Source organism: Oryzias latipes, chromosome 23 (assembly GCF_002234675.1).
Source record: "Oryzias latipes chromosome 23, ASM223467v1".
Lineage (NCBI taxonomy): Eukaryota > Metazoa > Chordata > Actinopteri > Beloniformes > Adrianichthyidae > Oryzias > Oryzias latipes.
Window position 1 is genome coordinate 23,320,409 of NC_019881.2, and position 23,691 is coordinate 23,344,099.

Genomic DNA, 23,691 nt, shown 5'->3' on the forward strand with positions numbered 1-23,691 from the left:
CTGCTGCTATCTGATTGGCTGAAAGGAGCCGGTTTGACTGCAAACAAAGAGGCTGGTGCTCATCCAAGCGGTTGCCTGGTAACCGCTGCACTGGAGTGTTTTCATCATCATTGACATGCTGATGATCGGACCCTCTTTCAACTTCTCGCTCTGTTTGGAGGAGCTGAGGCCGCCGGGTTGGATCCCTGACAGAACCAGAACCCGTCATGAGGAGCTGCATCGTGTTGAAGTCAGGACGCTAAAGGTGAACACAAACTCCAGAGCAAACGTAAAAGCATTCCAGATTGGTTCAGTCCAAACCTTTTCCACATCCTGACCCTTGAACTGTGTTTTCTATCTAGTTTATAGAGCTTTAGATGGAAAAGCTTCAGGAGAAAGTGACTAAAAGTGATGATTTAACCAACAATGTCTCATTTCCTGAAGGTTCCCGGTTGTAAGCAGCAGCAGTGAAGGCGGTTTGTTTTTTCTGCTGTGGGATCAGGAAGCTGATGTTCCTGTAATGATTCCGTCATCTGGACCGTCTTCATTTGTGATCCGGTTCAGACCGACTTAAGGAACCGAGTGAGTTTGGGGTTTCTGTTGAATGCAGAGATCCTGCATCCGTTTCACCTCCACCTTTACCGTCTGCTCCTCGGAGCTCTGAGCAGCTGCTTGCAGCCGCAGTCGCAGCCGCCTGCAGCCGCAGCCCCGCCTCGGTCATCAGACCAGCTTCAGATGACGGTCCTGCTCTCTGGTTCTGACTCTTCAGAAAAAGCAGAAGTTTGTGAGCAAACGTTTCTCAGGAAGTGTGTGTGAGTGAAGGGGAAGCAGATTGGGTGGAGGGCGGCTCTATTCTGGGTGATTCCTTCCTGTCTGGGTGGGGCATCACATGACCCCAAATGTGACCGGAGGAAACGCACACTGTGTGTCAGTGTGTGTTTTCAGGAATGTGTGTATGGGTGTGTCGGTGTGTGTGTGTCTGTGTGTTGTTGGTGCCTGAAAGTTCCTCGTGTCGGTTCAAAGTTGCAGCTGCTTCCCTGCAGGGATGAAAGCTGGACTGCAAACCAAACATGCGTGTGTGAACACACCCGAACGCGCTGAAAGGTTCTGGCAGGAACATGCTCACAATCCTGGCTGTTCTGGTTGGAGTGTCGCCCCCCCCCCCCCCCCCCCCCCCCCCCCAGCTGCTTCTGCTCCACAGGAACCTCCTGATGAGGGAGGTCCAGACAAAGGACTAAAGGGGATCTACTGGACGTCTGTCCACCACGTTCTGGTGTTTGAGGCAGAGTTTTTAGTCTCCAACACTTCTGATGAATGAGGCCCCAAAGAAAACAGTTTGTAGATTAGATCTTTAACAAAATGACAAATGACTACGGAGTCCCTCAGGGCGCTGTTCTTGGTCCACAGTTTCAGCAAACTTGATGGGAACAAATAAATATAACAAAGTAAATCTAAAGTCTAGTTGTGTCTTATTTTCTGAGTTTTACCGTCTGAACTAGAGACAGACAACTCAACCTTTAATTTGAAAGTTGTCCTTTTTTACATAAGTTTCTACACAAAAGGCATTTCTAAGATGTGAGGCCTAAAGTCTCAGCAGGTCAGTCATGTTTAGTTTAAATTGGTGATATAGCGGCCGAGGACAGAGATTAGTGGGACACATTTTATCAGCTTCTTGATTTGAACGATTAGATTGAGGATTAAATCAAAAATACAATAAAAGATTGTATTCTGCAATCTCAGGGAGGAACACAGTAAAATCTGTGTTGTTTTAAAATGCAGAATAATTATAAAAACTTCTGGTTCTTCATGGACTGAAAGAAAAACTTTTTTCAACATTTCAGGCACAAAAACACAGTTTTGGGAAATAAAACGTGCTATTTTAACGTTAAATATTAGAGAAAATCTTCTGGCTTTTATTTAGAAACAGGTTTTAATTTAACAGACTCCACCAGAGTTGGTGAAACAGAAAAACGTCATCCTGATAGAAATGATCTCAAACAAAAAACCAACTGAATGTTTGGACTCTGCAGGAAGCAGCTGAGCGCGGTTTCTGACGTCACGAGAAAGGGCTGAAAGCTTACCGGAAGTTCTTGTGTTTTCAAAACTAAAGGTCTTGTTCATGATGCTGATCATTCCTAAATCTGTTTTTGTTTTTAAACCAATTTTATTATTTAATGACACTTTACAGACTCAATATTTCTCCACAAATATATATTTGCCTATTTTTCACCCAAAAAAAGTGGTTTTAAAAATAATGTAGTAGTTTTTTTTTGATTCGCAAAAAAATGTATTTTTTCGAAATGAACAGAATCTGACCGCCTTTGATTTGGTAAAATGTTCCATAAAATCTCTGTTATTGTTTAACATTTTTTCTGGAACTATAACGTTAATAATATTTTAGTTGATCTTTTTTCAAATAGTTTACCTTGGATTTGTAAAGAATTATTTAGTGAAAAGTATTGAAAGTTAAATGATTCATCGCTGGTGGTGAAAGGTGAAATGTCAGAATTATTTTGATTTAATGATTTAATTCTTCATAATTTCCTAAATTCTCCACTTAAGTAACATCACCCGAAGATTTGGTTCCCTACCCTTTATTTTGAAAGGTCCTACAGGAAGTGCAATCGTTTTCCTGAGTTTAGCTTGACGTCACAGTGGCGGCAGGAGGGAGCGGCTCTGGCAGAGCGACGTTGACAGACAGCGGGAGAGAGAGCGCTCCGTGGATGCCTGTAAGTACCGTTTCTTTCTCTCGTTCCGGTTTTCTCGTTTTCTTTGCGTTTCTCCGTCCGTCTTCCGTCTCGCTAACGTTAATAGCCCGAGACGGACCGGGTCCGCTCCGGGCCAGCGGGGGGCGGACAGATGCGGGCAGGCCGAGCTGCGATGGGTTTGCGGAAGCGAGCGGCCGGCGGACAGAGATACGGACGGGGGGAGGCGGGCTCCGTTAGCGGGGAACCGCTTCGTGCGGCAGCCACTCCGTCCTTAAGCCGGTGTTCGGTCCACAGCCGCCCGCCGGGGGGTCGGGCTGCGGCCCGGCTCGGGTCCTTCGCGGCAGCGGGGCCTGCTGGCAGAGCAGACCGGGGAGGGAGCGACTTGCGCGGCCAGCAGAGCCGCGGAAGCCCCGGAGGATGGAGGCCGGAAGTGATTGGAGTTTGGAAGAGTCCGCTCCTCTGTCGCTCTGACAGCCCCGTTCAGCTCGACCCCTCCACGGGAACACGCACGCGCACGCCGGCCACCCACCCACAGGCCCCACCTAGTTCTGCTGGAGTCTGGGATCCGGGTCCACCTCCCTCCTCAGCCACCCCCAGGTGGTTTCTGCGTGAAGCCGCGGGAGCCAGGAGAGCTGAGAGTCCCAGGAAGCTCTAGCAACCGGAATGAAGCTGCATGAAGCTCTGTGGTTCTGCATGACACTTCAGCAGAACTGCAGGGATCCTCTGTGGTCAGATGTGTCCTCCAGACTTTCAGGGTTCTTTGTGCAAAGAAACGTGCATGCGGGCATTCTTGCAGCGTGCAGCCATCGTTGCAGCGTGCAGGCATCGTTGCAGCATGCAGTCTGCGTTGCAGCATGCAGTCTGCGTTGCAGCATGCAGGCATCGTTGCAGCGTGCAGGCGGTGCAAACAAAAGCTCTGCGGTCCGTCAGAGGTTCCTCATGAAGGCGGGAGGGAGGTTGACCGGACGCCGGGAAATCTCCTCATGCAGACACGACAGCAGCTGGTGGTTGTTTGGGGAACTTCCAGCAGGAACATTTGCTGCTTCCTGATCGGCTCCACAGAAAATGATCAACTTTGTTGTTTTGGGGATTTGTCTTTGCTTAACCTTCATGGTTTGAGGCCTCAAACACGGAAAAACCGTGCAAACCTAGAAATCCGATCATTTATTTTCTCCTGGAGACGTTTTTTCATGTGGAAAAACGACTCGCCGGTCGTGGTTCTAGCGGATCCGTCCGATGGTTGCTGGTTTCAAACGTTGGTCACGTTTCTAAAAAGAATCAGGAAAACATCAAAGTGTTTCCAGTTCCAACCTGAGAGGCGGCTCGGTTCTTGAACGCCTCTCGGGTCTGTTTGGATGTGAAAGTTTGGTGTCAATCAGCAGCAAACAACCTGTTGGGCCGTGGATGCAGACGCCCTGCTGCTCCACTGACCTCATTGCTCACGGTTGCCATGGTGACGCTTAGAATCCATTTCATGTAGATTTGGTTGTTGATGTTTGTGTTTTGGTGGATCAGCTTCAAACAAAAATCCTGTTTTGACTCCAGGTTTTCCTCATGAAGAACCTCAGAATGCTGTTTTTTTAGAAAAGTTCTTGATGAAGAACGTGGTTGAGGGTTCAAAGCCTGAGACTTCATTTTTACCTGGATGTTCTCCAGAGGACTTTGACCACTAGAACCGCAGTTCTCTGATCCCTTCTGGACCAGAACTTGTTCTCTGTCTGAAAAAAAGGTGGAGCGTCTGTGGGAGGAGCTTCAGAAACCCCTCGTCCTCTGGGGGCTCGAGTCACGTTCAAACCTCCGGGCACCAAAGTTTAGCTCAGATGAGGCGTTCACTGACAGTCGGAGAGATAAAACTCGCCGTCATCTGACGCCCAGAAGAAACACGAGTCTGTTTTCAGAAGGAACACAAACGACCAAAATGACGGAAGTCTGTCGGCCGCCTTTCTGTAGTAAACAACCAAACCCTGACCTCTGACCTCTGACCCTTGACCCTAACCGAAAAATAAACATGTTCTGCTTACAGCAGCAAAGAGGCTTTCAGGAACCCAAACATCCAACCTTTCATGCAGTCCAACCAAAGGTTCAGGCTTTCGGGTTCCTTCAGAGATGGAGGAGCAGACGAGAAGAAAACTTTGAAGACAGACGTTGAAGAACGGCAGAGGTTTTTTTTTCCAGATCCTGGAGGTCAACGCCTTCATGCCGTATGTCGTCAAACTTCAGCGTAATCCAGGACTCAACGGAAAAACCATGAAGGAATGTTTGTGAAGTCCGGCATGAAGGGGTTAAAGTGTGACAAACGGTGGGAAACGTCTTCAGTCCACCTGCTGAACACACATTCCCTCCACGTCACCATGGCAACAGAGCTTCCTGAATGCAGCAGGAGCTCCGGTTATCCACAAATGTCCTGTAACCATCAAAGCTTCATGTTTGAAGCTCAAACCTTTATTTAAAAAAAGCTTTTACAACATTGAAGTCTTCAAGTGGTAGGCTCTTATTTTGAAGTCGATTTAACATTGCATGAGCGCTCTTAGTTTGAAAACCATCATGAAAGCTCCACCCTCATCTACACTTCATTTTCCAACTATTTTGTGATCTAGAGAATAAACAGTAAAAAACGAGGCTGACCTGTTTGTACGTTATGTCAGTTTTCTTTTGCCTCTTTTTTGGGTTTTTTGTCTTTACGTTGTCTCTGTCGCCCCCTGCTGGTAAGACCTGGGACAGTTTAAGATATTTATTGGAAACTATTGTTTTATTTAGAATTGAAAACCAGTTTTCTTGGATTTTGTTATTTGAGTGGCAGGAAAAAAGGGAAAAAATGCCTGACGAACGTTTTCTGGATGTTTTGGGCACTTTTCACCGTTTAATTTAGACATTTGTTCAACTGTTGACAGAAAATTTAAAAAACGAAAAAGTTTTTTCTGTTCTGCTCAACTTCATGAAGTATTTCCAGTGAGCGAGTCCAAAAAACCCGTCCGTCCAGCTGATCTGGACGCCGTCACTGTTAACAAGATCGAGTTAGCAGCTCCAGGTGATGCTGCACACATGCAGCAAGGCATGATGGGTAAGCAGAAACACAGCAACAGCAATCAGGGAGATTCCTCCGTGGTGGCTTCGCCTGTGGCTGCTCCATCATACTGTTTTCATGAGCCGGCCCTGATGCATGCTGGGTAATCATTAGCTCTCAGCGAGAGGCAGGAAGTGCGTGTGACGGATTCTGCAGCTGCAGGTGCTCTCTGCTGTGATGCTGCTCTCTGATTGGCTGCTGAGCCCCTGGGTAACCTTTCTCTGTCTCTGTGCCTCTGCAGACAGTCGGCCAGGATGCGTGAATACAAGCTGGTTGTTTTAGGATCGGGAGGCGTCGGGAAGTCAGCGCTGGTAAGAACCGCCTCCTTTCCCACGTCCGTGTTCAGAAAACCATCCCTCCACTCACGGAGAGGAAGGAACCACACCAGGAAGAGTTCCTGGCTCCGTTTTCCTGATGACTTGAGGAGCATTTCTATAAACGATGGTTTGGAACCAGCAACCTGCAGGTGGGGCCGGGGCTCCGCAGGTGGGGCCGGGGCTCCGCAGGTGGGGCCGGGCTCCGCAGGTGGGGCCGGGGCTCCGCAGGTGGGGCCGGGGCTCCGCAGGTGGGGCCGGGCTCCGCAGGTGGGGCCGCCGCTCCGCAGGTGGGGCCGGGGCTCCGCAGGTGGGGCCGCCGCTCCGCAGGTGGGGCCGCCGCTCCGCAGGTGGGGCCGCCGCTCCGCAGGTGGGGCCGCCGCTCCGCAGGTGGGGCCGGGGCTCCGCAGGTGGGGCCGGGCTCCGCAGGTGGGGCCGCCGCTCCGCAGGTGGGGCCGCCGCTCCGCAGGTGGGGCCGGGCTCCGCAGGTGGGGCCGGGGCTCCGCAGGTGGGGCCGGGCTCCGCAGGTGGGGCCGCCGCTCCGCAGGTGGGGCCGGGCTCCGCAGGTGGGGCCGGGGCTCCGCAGGTGGGGCCGCCGCTCCGCAGGTGGGGCCGCCGCTCCGCAGGTGGGGCCGCCGCTCCGCAGGTGGGGCCGGGCTCCGCAGGTGGGGCCGGGGCTCCGCAGGTGGGGCCGGGCTCCGCAGGTGGGGCCGGGGCTCCGCAGGTGGGGCCGGGGCTCCGCAGGTGGGGCCGGGGCTCCGCAGGTGGGGCCGCCGCTCCGCAGGTGGGGCCGCCGCTCCGCAGGTGATCAGAGCAGCTGGAGGAGGTCAGATGAGCCTTTCTGACGGAAAGCTGGAAAACCTGCTGAGAAAAAACAGTCAGTTTGTGTTACGGTGAGCGAGAGGTGGAAGACACGTTTACATTTAAGATACAACAAGAAAGCCTAGAACAACAGAAAAAACACTGAAACACAACAGCAAATCACACAACAAATGACCGAGTCCTGAATCCCAACAACAGAAGCAGAGACACGACTTCAGACAGAGCGGGACGTCATAAAAACCAACCGTGTCTGATTCCTTATAGTTATGGATGACTGTTTCTTTATATGGACATAATAAATACATGAAACGGTTTTATTGTATTTCTACAATTCAATTTTATTTGTGTAGCCCAAAATCCCAGCAGCAGTCGTCTCAGTGGGCTTCATGCCGGTAATTGTAAAGTAAACATGACATCAGAAAGATCATGAATCCATGGAATTCTATAGGAAAATACAATCAAAAACCTGACCTTGCTAAACATTGTTGTCATTATTAATAAAGTAATACATACAAAAATGTTTTTTATGTATTTATTGTGTCCATATAAAGAAACAGTCATCCATAACTATAAGGAATCAGACACGGTTGGTTTTTATGACGTCCCGCTCTGTCAGAAGTCGTGTCTCTGCTTCTGTTGTTGGGATTCAGGACTCGGTCATTTGTTGTGTGATTTGCTGTTGTGTTTCAGTGTTTGTTCTGTTGTTCTGGGCTTTCTCGTTGTGTCTTAAATGTAAGCGTGTCTTCCACCTCTCGGCCTCCATGGTTCCTGCAGAGCTCCTCCTCCTCCTCCTGCTCTGAGCGCCTGAATGGCGGCCTTCAGCGCCGACGCTCTGGTGTCTCGGCTCCACAACAAAGACCTGCTTTGCTGCCGCCGATGAGCTCATGGAGACGTGTCAGTGTGTCACATCACTTCCATTCCGGTGCTTTCCATCAGAGAGCTGGGCTGCCGTTAGGCCGCCGCCCCGTTGCCCCTCATTGCCCCTCATTGCCCCCTGTGTCTGTGTGTCTGTGCAGACGGTCCAGTTTGTTCAGGGAATCTTTGTGGAGAAGTACGACCCGACGATAGAGGACTCCTACAGGAAGGTAGGACGTGTTCGTGGGCCTCTGTCATCCATCAGGATGGTCCCTCCAGATGGAGCAGGGGACGGCAGACCTTTAGAAAACCGTCCAAAAACCTCATGATTAACCAACGTGGAGACGACTCCAAGAGGACGGACAGGGACCCCGTCTGCATCTGTAGCTCCAACACCAACCCTGATCTAGAAAATCCTCCAGATCATAAATCTCTGCTAGCGTTGTAGGCGTGTCCCTGCTTCTCTGTACCGGTGACCAACGTTTCTGTTTCTGCAGCAAGTGGAGATCGATGGGCAGCAGTGCATGCTGGAGATCCTGGACACGGCAGGAACAGTAAGACCCGACTCCCGCCTGTCCGTGACACGGAAGGGGGCGTTTCCCCTCCAACCCGTGTGCTTGTGCGTTACAGGAGCAGTTCACGGCCATGAGAGACCTGTACATGAAGAACGGCCAGGGCTTTGCTCTGGTTTACTCCATCACCGCTCAGTCCACCTTCAACGACCTCCAGGATCTCCGGGAGCAAATCCTCCGAGTGAAGGACACGGAGGACGTACGACACAAACACACTCATCGTCACACTCAGACCTTTGATCAGGACACTTTACTTCAGAGTACATCAATCAGAAGTTAGAGGTCGGCTCATCCGATGCCTGAACAGCACATTTTGACCTTTAGAAACTGGAATGAAAGCTTTAATCTGGTTTTCTTTATTCTAATTTAGCTCTAAACAAGCATGTAGTGAAAGAATGCATGCTCCCATTTATTAGCACCTATTCAACAAAATACTCAAATGAATTATTACAAAAATGGATGCAGCTACGTGGCATCATGAAGCTGTAGAGAAGTTTGAGAATGATGAAGAGCTTTGACCTGGAGAGGCAAGACACAAAACGAACTCAAGTAAAGGATAAAGATTAGCGGTTACGGCACTTACCGGCTAAGGTGGTCATCTATAAGATGTCCTGACAAATATATAAAGACGGGTACACACACACTAGAATCACACACTCAACACCTCTGATTTTTCTGACGTCATGTTCCAGTTACATACCATAAACCAGTACACGTGTGTCACACGTTAGACCATTTTTTTGTCCGTTGCTGAAAAGCTGGATGACTTAAACATTTTTTTAATGCACAAATATACTTTAAAGGGATATTCTTGACAACCAGCAGTTTCCAGGCAACCAGTGGAGAAGAGGAGGTTTCCTGGTGTGTTCTTCCACCGTTCGTTCTCCTCCAGACTGACGTCTGGTTGGAGATGCGCCGTGGAATAAACCATTACATGCTCTTGAGTCCACATGGACTCTGCAAACCCAGCTGTGCTGTACTGATAAGCTCTGACCAATCAGAGAGCACAGACTTCCTGAAAGGGAGGCAGCAGGAACTCTGCTGCCACCTGCTGGACGTTTGACAAACTGCTTTACATGTTTGACTCAGATTTTAATTGTTTTAGATAAAAACGATTACATTAATAAATGCAAAATAACTGTAGACATTATGCACATTTCAGTAGAAAAACAGGAAACAAAAATAATTATTTATACTGATTAACAGATGGAGATTGAAAGGAGATTTATTTTACATTTTCTATAAAGATACACGCAGCAAAAATAAAATGTAAATTAAATAAAAAAAGAATCAAATAATAGTTCATCATTTGACTTTATTTTAGACCACATAAACATGAAGCATTAAAGCATTTGTTAAATTTCAAAGTGAATATGCAGTAAAAACTTAAGATGGTCTTTGGATCAGAACCCTCTGAAACGTCTCTGACTGTTCTAGGTTCCCATGATCCTCGTGGGAAACAAATGCGACCTGGAGGTGGAGCGCGTCGTGGCGAAAGAGTCAGGGATCGGCCTCGCCCGCCAGTGGAACTCTTGTGCCTTTCTCGAGACTTCGGCCAAGAGCAAGATCAACGTCAACGAGGTGACCGACACGCCGATTACCACACAACCGGACCTGGTTCCGCTCGGGAAACCAGAACGGACTGAAGGTTTTGGGACAACGTGGCCATCTTTGATGCTGGGATTCATCCTGGATGTCTGTGTTTGCAGATCTTCTACGATCTCGTCCGGCAGATTAACAAAAAGAGTCCGGTTCCGGGAAAAACCCGTAAAAAGCCCACCTGTCATCTCCTCTAATGACAGGTGAGTCTCAGCGAGGGTCCAGCCTCGGGCGTTCTGGGTTTTTATTTCAACTGGTTCTTTTACTTTCCAGTGTTCCTTTCATTCAAACAACAAACCAACCAATCACAGGATATCTTCCAGCTAGCCACGCCCCTTTAACAGGATCGTGTCATCATCAGCATCTGCCACTCCTTCCTCAGCGCCCGTCCCGCCGACTCACCCCTCCGCTGCCTTGGACAAACCATCAAGGGACGGTGGTGGCAATGATGATGATGATGATGATGATCAACATTCCGGATCGTGGCCCAGATTTAAACTGCATTTCCCATGATGCTCTCCTGAGCCGGAGAGAAACCTCTTTCTTTTTTTACTTTAAATGTTTTTTTCTGCAGCAGCCTCACACAGCTGCAGCGTCGGCCATGTGAGCACCGCGGTTACCATGGTAACATGGCGGACTGCACCTCTGTGGTCCCACCTGTGGATTCTTAACAGTGATTATGATTACAGTGGATGTTATTCTAACTCTGTGTGAATTGATTCCAAGTCGGTGAATGTTTCTGCTTTTATTTGCCCCGGTCCGGGTGGGATGGGGGCGCCGGGGGGGCAGCAGGTTGGGATGTTAGCTCATCAGCTGCTAGCTCGGAGCTCACAGCTGGTAATCCGACTGCATCTAAATGTAAAGGCTCCCAGAAGTACTTATATCCCGTTTTGCAGGTCGGTTTTTTTAAATCTCTCTGTTTTTTGTTTGTATTATAATCAGAATCATATTAAGCAGATTAATATTTGGGAAGAAAAGGGAAAATGTCTGCTAGAATCCCCTTGAAAGCCGTTTGCAGGTTTAGAGGAATCTGTTTAAAATCCATCAGAAACACTAATGTTAGCCTAGCCTAGCGTTAGCGTTAGCTTCCTAAAAAGGGAACCGACTGGGCTTAGCGCAGACGTTAAAGCGGGTTAGTCTGTGACGCATGAAGACCACTTGGTTTGACCTCCTCGGGGTCGTACGCCGTTCTCCAGCTGTGAGCTAGCGCCCCCTGGCTGCTCGGTGAGCTCCGTCTGAACCTGCTGCCGAAGAGGCGCCTTGGTCTAGCGGGCCGCCCTGGTCCTTTACCTCCACGCTGCATGTGTCTGTGAGTGTTTGGGTGTAATGAGCTGTGAAGCAACAGTGAACCAGCGAGGCTTCATTCACGAGGAGGAGGCGTGGCTTCTGATTCCTTAACTAGAACCTGCGGTGGGTTAAGGACCACTGGTCAGGGGGACGTGAAAGTCAGTGTTTAACAGTAGCAAGATTGGTTGAGATCAACCAAAATGGGGTGGGTTGGGCTTAATAGTGGGGGCGTGGCCTGTAATGTTTGATAGACAAACCAAGAACCCGGGCATCCGGCCTGCGTGTGCTGCAGAGCCACTGCAGGCCTGTTCTCCCGGTTCTGGTTCAGTCGCGTCATGTAGCAGGTTCTGTCAGAACCCGGCCTCTTGGAGGCGCTGTGACGTTTGCATGCTAAGCTGCAGTGAAGGGGCGGCGGTCCAAACAGAACCGGACTCGGCTGCTGCTTTTCTTTGTTTTGTGTCAAACTTTGAGTTCTGTCCTCCTGCCACCAGGGGGCAGCGGCCACTAGGGGGCAGCTGCCACCAGGGGGCCGCAGCCACCGCCAGCTTTATGAAGAGGCTTCATGTTCCTCACTTTCATTATGAACATAGTCAGCATTTATTTACAGAAGCATGGGGGGGGGGGGGACAGATAAGTGAGGCCGGACATCAGACGGGAGGGTGTGGCCTGACGGATGCTCCGCCTCTCTCCTCTGCTTCTCCTTTAGTCATTGCCATTTCTTGAAGTGCTTCTTCACGTCCGTGCCGAGGCATGTCCAGTCTTCGTGGGGGGGTTGACGTAGTGCCTGTTGGTCGTGGTTGCTTTGGGGCCTCTGGGGCCTCCTGCGCCGGGCTGCAGCTGCATTCCTGTCGGTGTGAGTTCTGACCCGCTCCTTCCATCTGCAGTCAGTCTGAGAAGAACTTTTTCAAAAATCCTGAGGCCTTAGATGAAGCAGTTTCTGACGACTTGGTTGATGTCTGCGTTTTGGGGGGGGGGAAACGGCCTTGTGGGAGGTGTTCAGACCCCCGTCTGTGGGCATGTTGTCTGTGTGCAATAAAGACCCGGTAAAAATGTCCGCTCATGCACCTGCAGTGACGCGTTCCGACCCGGTTTGTGGCATGTTTCCATGGAAACTGCTTCCCTTCTGGGAGCAGAGCCCCCAGCAGGTTCTGAACGGGTTATGAGTGCAGCTGCAGCCCAAACTATCCTCCACCCCTGAACGCAGTCAGATGTCAGCCGGTGACGCACCGGGTCACCAGAACCACCGCCGGAATCTGCTTTCCTTGCTTTGCAGAGGGCCACAGCAGCGGGGGATGGGGGGGGGGGGGGGGGGGGGCTGAAGCCAAATGTAAAATAAAAACTAAAAAGCCTTAAATGAATAAAAGTGGTGCAATTTTGTAACAGAACCTTGTGGTGTGGACTCCTTCAGAACTCTGTCAGAACTGAAGGGAGCAGGACGGCTCAGTTCTGGATCTTGTCTGGCTGGTTTCAGAACCCATCCATCAGGTGTGGATCACGTCTGGATCACGTCTGGATCACGTCTGGATCACTGAGTTCAGTGTGGATTTTCTAACCCGATCAGACAGAAATCCTTCAGTTCAGATCCAAACTATTTCTGTAAGTGTAGATGAATTGCCGCCGTTTCTCAGATGTTTATTATAAACAAAGATGTTTATTTGAAATGAAACTCGTGATTAGAAACGATTTAATCTTTGAAATCTGACATGACGTTTCAGTAAACAGAGATGTTTACTCGGTCCACGGATGGAGGAGCAGACCAGGACAAAGCAGTGGAGGTTTTTCTAAGAATTTAAAAACACATTTTTTAATTGACCTCAGATAGAAAACAAACAAACTTTCAATAACAAGGCAAAGTAAATAGAATAGGAAAGTAAGAATTTAATTTAGACAAAACCTTATTTTAGAAAAACAACTTTCTAAATATTAAAATTGCATCTTCTTGAACAAACTATAATAAATAAATACGTAAAAAGCAACCACAATTTTTTATCTTAATTTTTTTTAACTTTTATTTTGTTAAATATAGAACGTTACTGTCAGCTTCCTGCAACAAACGCGCCTGCGCATCAGCTGTCATGGCAACGCTGACAGCTTGTCGTTAGTCGACCGCAGCAGCTAGTTAGCAGGCCGATGGGTTAGTTAGTTAGTTAGTCCTCTCAAACCTCTGGTGAACTTTCGCGTCATAGTGGAGGTGTGACGTCACGGGGCGTTCGGAGCGTCATGACCGTCCGCTTCAAGGTAAACAACAGTTGCTAGCAGGAGCAACAGGTGAGGTTAGCCTTCCCAGCCGATGCTAGCTAACATTAGCCACCTGTCTAAGCAGCGGGATTATTATGGGATATCAACATGTAATCCCGCGGGTTGAAGGAGCAAATCAGAGGTTTAAAAGAAAAGTTACTAAAGAAGATGAATTACCGCGAGATCCTCCATCAGTCTACGGTGGAGGCGGGGCTGTGGGTTCAATCGGTAAAGTCTGGGTCAGAACTTTGATTAAAGCTGTGATTCTGAGATCCGGGTCATCAGTATGAGATCCGGACGGGAGGGGGTTCAGGAGATCCCCCCCCCCCGACCCTAGAGAGATGGTGTAATCCATACACACATGCACAATCAAACACGTAAACACACATGCACACACATGCACAATCAAACACGTAAACACACATGCACACACATGCACACGGACAAACACGTACCTTTACATGTTCAAATGCACACAGACACACAAGGCCCATGTGTGTCTGACCTTCATCATCGCTGGTGTCTCCATGTTTCCACCTTTTCTTCACGTCGAGCTCAGAACATTACTGAAGAATTTCCCCGACCTAACATCCACCGTTGTGGATTCTGGGATCTGGGCGGTTCTCCTGAAGAACCCGCTGAGTCGAGCAGAACCATGTTCTTTGTTTCAGAGTCAGACTGAGTACCAGAGGAGCTTCACGCTGCCACGCCCCTCCGGCGCACGCGCTCTGGCCTGCGACCCAGCAGCTCATCCATCCTCTGACCCGACCCGGAACACGTTTTCTGCTGGAGGTTCTGGACGGTGTTTTATTATTTGTCTGCAGTTTAAATAAAACACAGCTAAAAGAAAGTTTTAGAACGTACATCCTAAATGTAACGTCTTACTTTACAAACAGAAAGGAATATCATGCGGTTAAAAATGGACAACACATGTGCGTCAAAACGCCGTGTTGCCATGGTAACGTAACAAGGAAACCAGCAAAAGAGGTTTGTGGATCAATCTGAATTTTTACTTTGCAGCTTTAAGAAGCTCAGCTCACAGGAAGCCAAATAAACCACCAACTGGTTCTGCTGGAAATCCTGAATCTCTCTCGGAACCTGAACCTCCGGCTGGGCCTCGTCCTCCTGCAGACCCATGTCCCCCGAAAAGACCGGGTCTGGAACCGTCAGTGAGACCAGCAGCTGTTGGAGAGTCTGGTAAAGTAAAGGAGAACTTTTCACAGGACTTTGTGGGGATGTTTGACCTCTCATGCAGCTGATCCTTCTTCTCAGACAAGCCACACCCCTTCCGGGGCCACAGCCAACCACAGCCAAGCTCACCTGTGCCAGCTGCAGCAGCCAACGAGCTGCAGCCGCCACCGCCTGCCATGAAGGTGAGTGGTGTGCGGCCTGCAGCCCGTAGCAACAGATCGGATCTGAAGGCCTCGTCCTCACTTTGTGTTGCAGGCTGATCATGTGACGCGGCGCAGGGCAGGGTCAAAGGCGCCCGGTCACGGGTCAGGCCGGCAGAAGCCGCTGATGGCTGCATCGCCCCTGCTGACAGCAGAACAGGTGACATGGCGGCTTGAAGCGAGCTCTGCTTCGTCTCAGTCAGACTGAGATAAAATAGCTTTTTATTTTTAGATCAAAGGCTTTATTGAGAATCTTGACGGTTGAAATCGTCCAGTTTCTGATTGTAACTCGAAGGATTTGGTCAACCAAACAGCTGAGCTGCAGGTCAGCGGAGGCCTGCAGTTCCCACGCTGACCACCAGAGGGAGGGGTTTTGTCCTCCTCAAGGTGCCGCTTCTCCCTCTGTCCTGCAGGTGTTGTACGCCGGCAGCAGGGGCATCACGCCCTACAGGATGAAGCCCGTTTCCATGGAAACAGAGTATAGGCGCAACTTTCGGGGCCTAATCCCGCCCACGGGGCCCCGCCTCCGGAATTATCTGGATCACGAATTAGAGCCGCTGTTCCATTCATACGAGGTAAAGCCGGTTTTTGGTTTTTGTAAAACTTAATTTTTGAGCTTTTATGGCCTCGTGACGGTTTTGTAGCTATGAGTACCATGAAACACCTGATTGGCTGGTTTAACCGACAACGTGCGTTCAAGGGCTGCGTGTTTTTTACATCAGGTTAAAAAAACGTGGTAGAAAGTGCGTTTTCATTGGAAGTGGTGGCTCGAAGGCGCATGGCGAGGGCGACCCGAACGCCGCTGCAGACAGATTGTCAGGACAGCATCGTTTGGATCATGGTTGATTTCAGGAGTCGAGCCGTCAGAAGAAACGTCAGATCATCTCAGCTGGTGGATCAAATCCCACATTTGACCATTTTTGCTGTTTGCTCTTCTCCAATAACATAGAATATGAGACGCTTTGACCTTAAACAAAGGTCAAAGTAGAACTAGTAACTAGGGTTGTGCCGATAGACGATACCATCGTCCATCGTGATGGGTGACTGACATCCCGATGGAGAGACACCATGGTGATGCCACGCCCCCGCCACGCTGCGAGTCGACGCCATAAGCCGCGGTTACATATGAAAAATATCTTGACCGGATCAATGGTCGGATTAGAATCCAACCGTGTACATGGAACCAGAAAAATGTTTTCAGAATATAAAAACGTTCACTAAGGTCACACTTTCGGACGGAATAAATCATTCGCACATGCGCAGTAGGGTTTGAAAAACCGGAAGCGGATATCAGTTCCGCCGAGCGGCTATTTTTATCTCAAACTTTATTGAATGTAACAATTCAATACAAAACAATGTTAAACAGCGCTGAGCGGCTAGTTACATTGACATGTCAGCTCGGTAAAATACAAGACGATCTTCTAAACATGCTTTTAATAATGTTACGGTTATTATGAAACGCCTGTTCGCTCATCGTTTTAACCCGTGTGGTCATTGCTTTTTCTGTTGAAAAACGGAGCCGGAAAGAAGCCAGAATTAGCAGTATGCTAACACGGGCTAACAACATTAGCTTTGGGTGGCGCTGCAATCTGCATCTTGGCTGCATGTAAACATGTGGGAATAACATCAGCCTTTATTTAGTCGGGACACGACTGGAAACACAAATCCACGTGATTGTTTGAACGATTTCTAAGGACTGAGCGACATTTCTGCTTTGAAGCTCACACCGCCCCAAAGCGCTGTGTGTGTGCTCACGATCCTCTGCTCAGACACACACTTTTAGACCCGGTTCTGAGTTCGGTAGGCCGTTCACCTAGAGCTGCGGGACGGATCGCAGTTCTAAATCTCCCACATAGCGCTCATGTAACAAAGCACCCCCCCCCCCCCCCCCCTTCCACTCAAACACAAAGCTGTAAGTCCGCGCTCCGCCGGTCCACTTGACTAGTGAAGTGCAGGAGCCGACCATTTCTTCTAGTTTGTTTGTTACTTTTTTGCTAAAGTCACTTCCCTCAGTTTATACTGGATCATCGTGGATGAGTCATTAGTTGGGAAATAAAATAAATAAAGTAAAATAACGAATAGCAATTATATAAGACCGAAATATTAAAAATACCCCCCCCCCACCACGACGATATCATCGTTCATCCCGATGGTTGACAGCAAACATCGTCAACGGCCAATTTAAGGGACATCGCCCAACCCTACTAGTAACATTTGTCTGGATGGATTTCTAACAATATGTTGTGATGTTCCACCTTTCTGAGACGTTATTTTCGGTTGCTGGCGTTAGTTTTGTCCTAATCAGACATTAAATCAGTTTGTGTAAAAAGTTGTGTTGTGTTTTTACTTTCGTCTTCACTTTTTGTCATCTTAATCAGCAAAAACTAAAGTTCACCTGCGTTGGTGCGAGAGCGCCACCTTGTGGTCGTCGTTATGCGACGTCAGCAGAAAGTTTCTTCTGTGTTTTACGGATTGAACCTCCCACGATGTCTCCAACAGGTAAACAGGAGAACCAGGGAGGAGGAGCCAGCAAGCAAGCTCCGCCTCAAGCATGACAGTCATCCAGAAGAGGAGGACACGCCTCCTCTTCTGGGGCACAGAGGCCGCAGGTTTGCGCGTCTGTTTGTGTCTTGTTGTGTGTTTGAATGTAATAATGAGGTTGTGTGTGTCTGACAGGATGTTGACAGAGTATCAGTCCAGCTTTCGTTCTCCTCTTCACAGAAAACCAGAGGGAAACACCAACGGCGCCGCCCTGCAGGTCAGAATGTCTCACTGAGTCCAACAATGCCGTGTTTTTCTTTAAAAAAACTACTTTAGCTACGCTAACTCTCATAAATGATGGAAAATCCAGGAAGCAGGAACAGAACCGTAGAACCGCTCAGTCGATCCAGACGAGCCGACAGCAGAACCGGGTCTGCTGGAGCAGAGCCGTCAGCAAAAACTCTCACAAACAGATCCGCATTCGCTATTTATTCTGAAAAAGGAGAAACTTCCTGTTGAATCTCTCCCAAAAGAAAAGAGACGTTCAAATGTGGCGACACGCAGACGTGTCCTCCGTCTGCATCGTCTGCCCGCCGTTCATTCTTCTCTGAAGTTGTTTGTGTGATGAAGATGGAGGAACGACGCTGCAGATGGACAAGGGGAGGGCGCCGTCACTCTTTAAATGTTTTACGTGTGTGTGTTTGTGTGTGTGTGTGTGTGTGGGGGGGGGGGGTTAACAAGTTCAGCATCAGTTCATAGAAAAGAGGTTTTTCTTCTGCTGCGACTGATGGAGATGTGGGTCTTATAGAGAAGACACAAACACACAAATGCACAGACACACACATGCACAGACACACACATGCACAGACACAAAAGCACAAACACACATGCACAGACACACATAATCACATGCACAAACACAAATGCACAAACACACACATGCAAACACACACGCACATGCACACACACACATGCACAAACACATGCACAGACACACAAGCACAAACACACACATGCACAGACACACACAAACACACATGCACAGACACACACAAACACACATGCACAACCACACACATGCAAACACACAAACACATGCACACACACATATATGCACAGACACACACATGCACAGACACACAAGCACAAACACACACACACATCCAAACACATGCACAGACACACACATGCACAGACACACACATGCAGAAACCCACATGCACAGACACACAAGCACAAACACACACATGCATAGACACACACACACATGCACAGACACACCCACATGCACAGACACACACACACATGCACAGACACACACAATCACATGCACAAACACACATGCACACACACACACATGCACAAACACACACATGCACAAACACACACATGCACACTCACACACACATGCACAAACACACACATGCATAGACACACATGCACAAACACACATATGCACACTCACACACACATGCACAGACACACACGTGCACACTCACACTCTCTCACACACACACACACATGTGCTTTGTTTCTGCTAAACCGAGACGGTGCTGCTATTTTTAACTCGTGCAGCAGAGTGAAGGTCATTGAAGGTCAGCGTAGGCGTTTCCACAGTTAAGAAGTTTTTAGCTGTAAAGACGAGGGGGCGGAGCTTTTTAGTCCTGCGTGTTTCAGAAGCATTTATGATGACGGTTTGATTTCCCTGCTTTGGAGAACCCAAGGCTCAGAGCTAAGACCCCAAACACACAAGCTTTCCTCAGTGCAGATGATCCATTGACTGTATATGAGAAGTGGACCGAGTGGCCCCGCCCCCCTGGCGTTCCAAACAGGAAGAACTTGCAAAATCCCACAGACTTCTATAGAGAAATAAACAGCTGTTCCTCAGCCATTCGATGGGTCAGAGCAACCGTTCTGGATCTGATACTTATTGTTTTTTATTCAAGTCATGAACTGACCAATCAGATGCCTCGGTAAAAGTAGGTGGAGCCTGCAGGGCCCCACGTCCAGCATTCACAACATTTGATTGACAGATTTGTTTCAAGTGGTAGGGGCGGGGCCTTCCGACAAGCTCACTCCTGATTGGCCAGAGTTTCCACAGACTCGGATCAGTTTTTTGCTTTATTTCCTTAAGAAATAAGTCAAACCTTAGTTCTATATAAACGAATGAGGTAACCATGGAAACGGCTCTTGCCCATAACTAAAGCTCAGACACAAAAGAGAAGCTTGAAAACCCTGCAGTTCAGCCGGATGAAGGTCTGCTGTGGTCCAGGTGACAGAGCTGAGGCAGAGGGCCCTGATGTACCGCCGGCGGGCCTGGGGGGCCAACTTCTCCAGGGATCACCTGGGTCAGCTGCTATCCCACCAAAATGCTCTGTGGGAGCCGAGCAGCACCACCGACTCCATGGCAGACGCCTCCCCCCTCGCCGCGGGCCCGTCTCCGGACCCGGGCAGCCACAGCGGGTCCTGCGTGGACGCCCTGGACCTGGCCAGGTGAGAGCAGGTGCTGCAGGTGAGCTGGACCCCCCCTTCCCCAGCGATGTCTGAGTGTCTGTCCTGTCTCTGCAGCGTCTCCAGTCTGAGCCGCTCTGCCGCCTCAGAGCTGAAGACAAGGACACAAAGACGCACACACGCAGAGACACACACAACCGCGGAGGAAGAGCAGCGACCAGACGGGTACGCCGCTACCGACCGATGACCCAGGAGTCCAAAAGTCCCAATACCAGATGAAGGGTCTGAGTCTGAACTGATGCTGGTCTGCATTCTGCCATAAATGTGTGTTTGTGTGCCCCCCCCAGACTGAAAGCCAAGCCAGTTCAGAGGAGTCGGTCCGACCTCGGCTCACCTGCTGCAGGTACACCTGCTCTCATCAGACACTCACCCCCCCGGCACAAAGTCGTTTATTTATTTATTGACAAAATCCAGAATATAAAGCCGTGTTTTGGATTTAACGGATAGAAAAGGAGAACAAAGTCTGAGCAGCAGAAAACAATATAATCAAAGAGTAATAAATAATACAAATAAATAAAAATAGACATAAAAACCAAACTAAAAGAGGCTACAAACAAAAATGATTCAAATCAAAAGAAATAAAGGCATAAATCCAGATAAACACTTGTAGAGGTTTATAGCTCCTATTACGTGTTTTTTGAAGGCATTTATGAAAAAGCCTTTTTGAAATATGAAGTCTGAGCGCTGACGGCGCTTCCTCTGCACTTCACAGGAAGGGAGGGGCGCCAAGACCTAGAAAAGTTTCTGAGAAAACTTCATGAGCCCGATTCAGAAATGATGTCATCCCAACCACATTTACACAGCCACTTTACTTTGGGGGAGAAATCTCTGGGGGGGGGGTCCAGATCCTGAAGGAAATATGACTGAAGGTGGGCCCTAAAGACCCTTGACTAAGATGTAGGACCTAGGAGTGGACCCTGAGGAGCCCCTCATCCCCAAGCACAGATTCTGCAGCAGCAGGCATGCTGACCCCAGCCCCAAAGACCAAACATGTCTCAAGAATCGACACTAACACGGAGATCCGGCTGGCCGTGGTGCAGCGGTAGGGCGGTCGACCCATGATCGTAATATTTTAGGTTCGATTCCCGCCTTGCACGCCCATGAGTCAAAGTGTCCTTGGGCAAGACACTGAACCCCACCTAGCCTCTGGTGGTAGGCGGGCGCCTGTGTTTGGGAGCGGGCGGCCACCAGTGTGTGAATGTGTGTGTGACTGTAAAGCGCTTTGTCCTTGTAGGAAGAAAGGCGCTATACAAGTATACGCCATTTACCATTTACCATCCACTGTCCTGCAGGGGGCACCGTCCTGGTCGGACAGCAAGGAAACGCCGACGTCTCCAGTCCCAAAAAAGTTCAGGTAATAAACCATCAGAAAAAAGGAAATACTTATTATTTCACAGAGGGAAATATTTTACTCATTTGTTTTTTCAGAGAAGCAGCTCGCTTGTCTCCATGACAACAGAGGCAGGGATTCCCTGTGGCATGCCAGTCAAACGCAAAGAGGCGTGGCCAGAGAAGGTTTCCACCCATCAGCACGAACCCTTCTTCAGTCCTTCCCCTAAACCAAATTCACAAGCATCTTCATCGCCGCCTTTGGCCCCTCCCCCTCTGCACGCCATCCAGGGCTCAATGAGACACCCGGACTTCCAGCACAACGGTGAGCATCGACAGAACGGCCTGGTGATGTCAGGACCTCCTGACTCCGCCCCCTGACTTGTGATGGGCCGTCCCGGACTCCTGTCTGCCTGGAGACAGTTTGTTCCCACCAATCCAAATGTCCTTTAAAGGCCATAAACTGTACAGTTACAAAGAAAAAGAGTTGCTGAGTCCGAGCAACTCTACGGGGTATTTTTCCCGCCAAATTGTTAAGTTGTAGAAAACTCCTGATGTCATTTCCTGTTTGAGCCGCGGCGCTCTGATCAGACTCTGCACCACAGAGGTCATTCACTCACATTTTAACCCGTTGAGCTGGGATTTGAGCAGATTGGCGACCTGGCAGCGTCCCACAGGTCATGGCGTCCGTTTGTCTGCAGGTGAGCTGGGCGTGCGCCTCAGAGAGACTTCCTGTTCGGGAGGATGTGGCGGCCGTGAAGGTGAGCCTCCTTCTCCTCCTCCTCCTCACATTCCAGGTTCTCCAACTTATGACAAATTGTCATTTTCATCCTTCGTAGAAAAGAATAGATTTATTTTTGCTCATTGTTTGTGCGTCAAAGTGCGAAAGGATTTCTGAGCGGTTCCTGATTGTTTTGGTTAATGGCGCTTGAGGAATTGATCACATTGACGGCATAAAAACGTTACGACCAGCAAACTTTAAGAACCTTAACAGCCTTTTTTTTAGTTGACTTAAATGTGAGACGTCTTAAAAATCTACAGACGCCTCGTCTCACCTCTGCTGCTGTTTTTCTGTCGTCCAGACGATCGGCTCTCGGTGATGTCGTGGCGTTCGGCGGCCTCCTGCTCAGCCGCGTCCGTGGTCCTGGAGCGCGCTCAGAAGAGGCAGAAGAGCTTCTGGGGGAAGCGCTGAGCTCGTGACCTTCCTGTTGAGAGTCTTGTCTTTGTAGAAATCATGAGGATAATGTGTTTTTGTAGTATCATGACTTTTAGCTTCAGATTAAATGCTGCTTTAGCTAGAAGTGGGCGGGGCTTCTCTTCCTGCTGGGGTTAGCAGCAGTAGAAAGCTGGAGCTTCATAGACGTTTTCTTCCAAACCGGCTGCTCCACCAAACGTTCCCCTGGAGGAACCGCTGTCCCAATGACGGCGAGATGTCCTCAGGTTTCTCCTTTTGACACCGGTGGAAGTCGTCACGCTCAGATGAAAGCGTGGAGGATTCCTGATCCGCAAGCTGCCACTAGAGGGCAGTGATGTGCATTTGTTTTCCTCAGAAGAAAACAAACTAACAGCAAGTCCTGATTGACAGCAACTGTTGAGGCGTGTTTGACCATAACTGGAGTTCGGTCAGTTTGCCACTAGAGGGCGTCTTTTCCTTTGATGTGAAAAAGAGAAGCAAACATTTTTAGTGATTCTCACTGCGATGGTGACATCATCATCAGCAGAGGGCGTGGCCTATTAACTAACCTGTGGTCAACACGGGGGCTGCAGCGGTTACACCATTTGCTAATGCTAACACTAAAGGACAAAGAGGCTAACAAGCTAGCTGGAAAATGACTTCAAATAAGAGGAAGAGAGCGTTGGGTCAGGTGACCAAACCGCCGACCTGTGAGCGTCGTCCGTCCATCCGTGTGCCGTGACCTCCGCTGCCCTCGCCACCATCAAAGCTGCCACTAGGGGGCTTATGGGAGAATTCTGATGGTCCTGAATCCATTTATTTATTTTATTCTTGTGTATTTGAATTCTTTCTGTTTTTATTAAAACATTTCCTAATAAGCAGACATTTACTTCATCCGTCCTTTTGTCCTCAAATGAATCTCATTGCCAGGAAAAAGTTTTCTCCTGGACTTTCCTGGGAGCGTTTGCTCTCCGTGAGACGACGTCAGCGAGGAGGAAGAGCAAACATCCTCATCACTTCCTGCAGGAGACCCGCCTCACCTGCTCTGTTCAAACACTGACACACCTGCGCGGTGAATTCCCCTCATAACAATGTGGAGCGGAGCGCCGGAGTCTCCCGTGACGCCATCAGCAGGAAGCTGACTTGGGGACTCAGCGCTTACAGGAAGGCTGTAATCCATCCAGGCGTGTTGATGTTAGGTAACATCCTCACTTCCTGCTTCCGCCTCACAAAAGAATCACAACAAGTGTTTCAGTGAAACGTTGGATCCACTCCTAGTTTCAGGACTTTTTTAGGGTGGAATCTTTAGAAACAGGAAGAAAAGCTTCTGTTTTTATGCTTTCACAATAAAAGCTGAGCTGTAGCTC

General features: G+C 49.1%; 2 protein-coding genes across 5 annotated transcripts; both read left to right on the forward strand.

Annotated features, from left to right (window-relative positions):
- Positions 1-2,590: 2,590 nt before the first annotated feature.
- Positions 2,591-12,514, forward strand: LOC101172864 (ras-related protein Rap-1b). 2 transcript variants are annotated; one of them, XM_023952216.1, is made up of 8 exons: positions 2,591-2,708; positions 5,993-6,062; positions 7,904-7,972; positions 8,240-8,296; positions 8,373-8,513; positions 9,752-9,895; positions 10,024-10,116; positions 10,187-12,514. In XM_023952216.1, exons 2-7 carry the CDS (start codon positions 6,006-6,008, stop codon positions 10,108-10,110), a joined length of 555 nt encoding a protein of 184 aa, XP_023807984.1. In that variant the 5' UTR covers positions 2,591-2,708; positions 5,993-6,005; the 3' UTR covers positions 10,111-10,116; positions 10,187-12,514. The 2 variants fall into 2 exon arrangements, with proteins under 2 accessions (XP_023807984.1, XP_023807985.1); XM_023952217.1 differs by lacking the exon at positions 2,591-2,708 and adding an exon at positions 3,635-5,913.
- Positions 12,515-13,214: 700 nt separating this feature from the next.
- Positions 13,215-23,209, forward strand: mdm1 (Mdm1 nuclear protein). Of its 3 annotated transcripts, none has more exons than XM_011491340.3 (15): positions 13,217-13,438; positions 14,110-14,230; positions 14,459-14,635; positions 14,711-14,811; positions 14,885-14,989; positions 15,243-15,404; positions 17,329-17,438; positions 17,506-17,587; positions 19,583-19,803; positions 19,879-19,986; positions 20,109-20,164; positions 21,114-21,175; positions 21,250-21,475; positions 21,852-21,911; positions 22,233-23,209. In XM_011491340.3, exons 1-15 carry the CDS (start codon positions 13,421-13,423, stop codon positions 22,340-22,342), a joined length of 1,719 nt encoding a protein of 572 aa, XP_011489642.1. In that variant the 5' UTR covers positions 13,217-13,420; the 3' UTR covers positions 22,343-23,209. The 3 variants fall into 3 exon arrangements, with proteins under 3 accessions (XP_020569824.1, XP_011489642.1, XP_011489643.2); XM_011491341.3 differs by having other exon boundaries at positions 13,222-13,438; positions 17,551-17,587; XM_020714165.2 differs by lacking the exon at positions 14,885-14,989 and having other exon boundaries at positions 13,215-13,438.
- The last annotated feature ends 482 nt before the right edge of the window (positions 23,210-23,691 follow it).

Coding starts and splice junctions, on each gene's coding strand:
- mdm1 (XM_011491340.3), top strand. Junction 15,405..17,328: donor CGCTGTTCCATTCATACGAG/GTAAAGCCGGTT, acceptor TGTCTCCAACAG/GTAAACAGGAGAACCAGGGA. Junction 21,912..22,232: donor AGGATGTGGCGGCCGTGAAG/GTGAGCCTCCTT, acceptor TCTGTCGTCCAG/ACGATCGGCTCTCGGTGATG.
- LOC101172864 (XM_023952216.1), top strand. CDS start 6,006: ATGCGTGAATACAAGCTGGTTGTTTTAGGATCGGGAGGCGTCGGGAAG. Junction 6,063..7,903: donor GCGTCGGGAAGTCAGCGCTG/GTAAGAACCGCC, acceptor GTGTCTGTGCAG/ACGGTCCAGTTTGTTCAGGG. Junction 7,973..8,239: donor TAGAGGACTCCTACAGGAAG/GTAGGACGTGTT, acceptor CTGTTTCTGCAG/CAAGTGGAGATCGATGGGCA.